At 40.3% G+C, this 1,926-nt stretch overlaps 1 protein-coding gene across 1 annotated transcript; it reads right to left on the bottom strand.

The window, feature by feature from the left end:
• Nucleotides 1–580: 580 nt before the first annotated feature.
• Nucleotides 581–1,598, bottom strand: LOC140167336 (uncharacterized; the record flags this gene model as incomplete). The annotated part of the gene is given in 2 exon segments (XM_072190657.1): nt 581–889; nt 1,155–1,598. A coding segment is annotated over 1 exon segment (283 nt), but the record flags the coding sequence as incomplete, so codon positions are not given.
• Between the last annotated feature and the right edge of the window lie 328 nt (nt 1,599–1,926).

A 1,926-nucleotide genomic window follows, 5' to 3' on the forward strand; every position in this document is an offset into this window, starting at 1 on the left:
CCTATGTGATGAACGTGACACGACATTCGTGTACACGTGTGCACGACGTCTCATTAACATGACGTGTAACACTAGATACAGTTTAGAGTTTGTCATTTCGTATTACAAACGTTAGCTAACAATGTATAAGTAAAGGCATCTGTCGTTAGATAAAAGTAACGCTCTGTGGACAAAACAATAGAGCTCAATATGTAACGCGGTACAGACAAGATGCAACCGTTGAGGTGCAAACCCTGTGTACATCGCCTAGATTAATACAGCGATTTCTGGCTAGTAGAATTTCAACCTGCCTCAAATACCCGAACTCGCATCATCACTTATCGATGAGCTGAGACTGTTACATAAATCAATGGAGTGTCCAGCCTCAGGATGGGGGATCCATGCACGGTCATCCATATGGATTTCTGTCAAATCAAAATTATCCTAGTTTTTATTGGCACGCCCAATTCACTCATTCAGCCTCGTGGACTCTATAACCAGCTCTAATAAGGGTCAAATGTGTCGGGGCACGTTGGCATGCCCCTATAGGCCCTACTACCCATCCCTGAATCTAAACCGGATCAAAATGTACAGGCTATACCTGGTTTCGCGGCAGCATACGCAGCAGGTACAACAATTATAGTAATCACACAGCATATAGCCACAGCAATGTAGATTCCCCGAATGGGCGCCTGTGGATGCGGAGTGTCTTGCTTCCGTAACGCTTGGATCTCGTCTTCACTGATGATATGCGAAGACTTCTTTTTCCTCCTCCCATCTGCTTCGCCCTTTTCCACGTCACCATGATCATTTACCTCCGACACGGCCATCATTCCCCCTGATCTTCGTTGCCGACGAGGTTGTCCTTGTTCTTCTTCTGCCATAATGTGTTTCTGGTCAATCTACTAATCTATTGACAATCCAGAAAATTAAACAGGTCTGAGCAGTCTTACTTCAATATCTACTCCTAAACAATCCTATTGATACCTAGTTAGTAGTTCATAAGAAATTGAAAAACAATCCACAGAAGTGCACACATCAATATCAATATAACTTAACACTGTAGATACATATCGTTAACCGTAGCTGGTGGGTGAGTTAGAAAATCGTGACATAAATATCCAGGGAACTTATAACAATAGCGTAGCATAGCGTTCAGGGTCATGTTGAATTACCTCTAAAATCCAGCAAAAAATTAATCCAAAATGGAAATTACTGCACCTTAGCCGTTTATCATGTTTAAGTTTATCCACTGACAGTCAAAGATTACACCAGTTCCCTAGAAAACTAGCCCGAAAACAAGTAATTTAAAACTATGAAGTATAGTTTACAGTGTCCTAGCTGCTCCCGCTGATCCATATGCATGCAGTGAATTTGAAAAGGAAACAATACATTTTCATTTTTTTGGTATTCGAGCACGATTCTTTTATTCAAATACACACTACCATGCCCCTATGGTTCAACTGCTGATATTACTGGCAGTCACCATGGTCACTGGAGCAGAAACAGTCTAGGTCAGATATATATAAATACTTTTTCCTTTTTAAATAGCATGAACTGATTTCAATTTTGTCCTATTTCAGCTTGACCACAGCTAAAAATAGAGTGCTTGAAGTAGTGAAGTTTGTCAATTTTTGACAATTCCTCGCGTGAAATTAATGAAAGCGCTATATCAGCTTATATCTGACAATAGCATAGCACATAGGAGCACAAGTTAATGTGAAAGCATGATTCTAGCGATAAGAGCACAGAATAGCCAGAATAGCATAATGTAACGCGAATATGATGAGTAGTAGAAATAGCAATAGTAGCACAAAGGAACATATAAAGTGTGATTCTTTCGATTAGAGCACAGAATAGCCGTATAGCGCGAATGTGCTGAGTAGCAAGCGATGATAAGAGTACAGAATAGCACAATGTAGAGTGAATATGCTGATTTAGTAGTGT

This window comes from Amphiura filiformis, chromosome 13, assembly GCF_039555335.1.
Source record: "Amphiura filiformis chromosome 13, Afil_fr2py, whole genome shotgun sequence".
NCBI classification, from domain to species: domain Eukaryota; kingdom Metazoa; phylum Echinodermata; class Ophiuroidea; order Amphilepidida; family Amphiuridae; genus Amphiura; species Amphiura filiformis.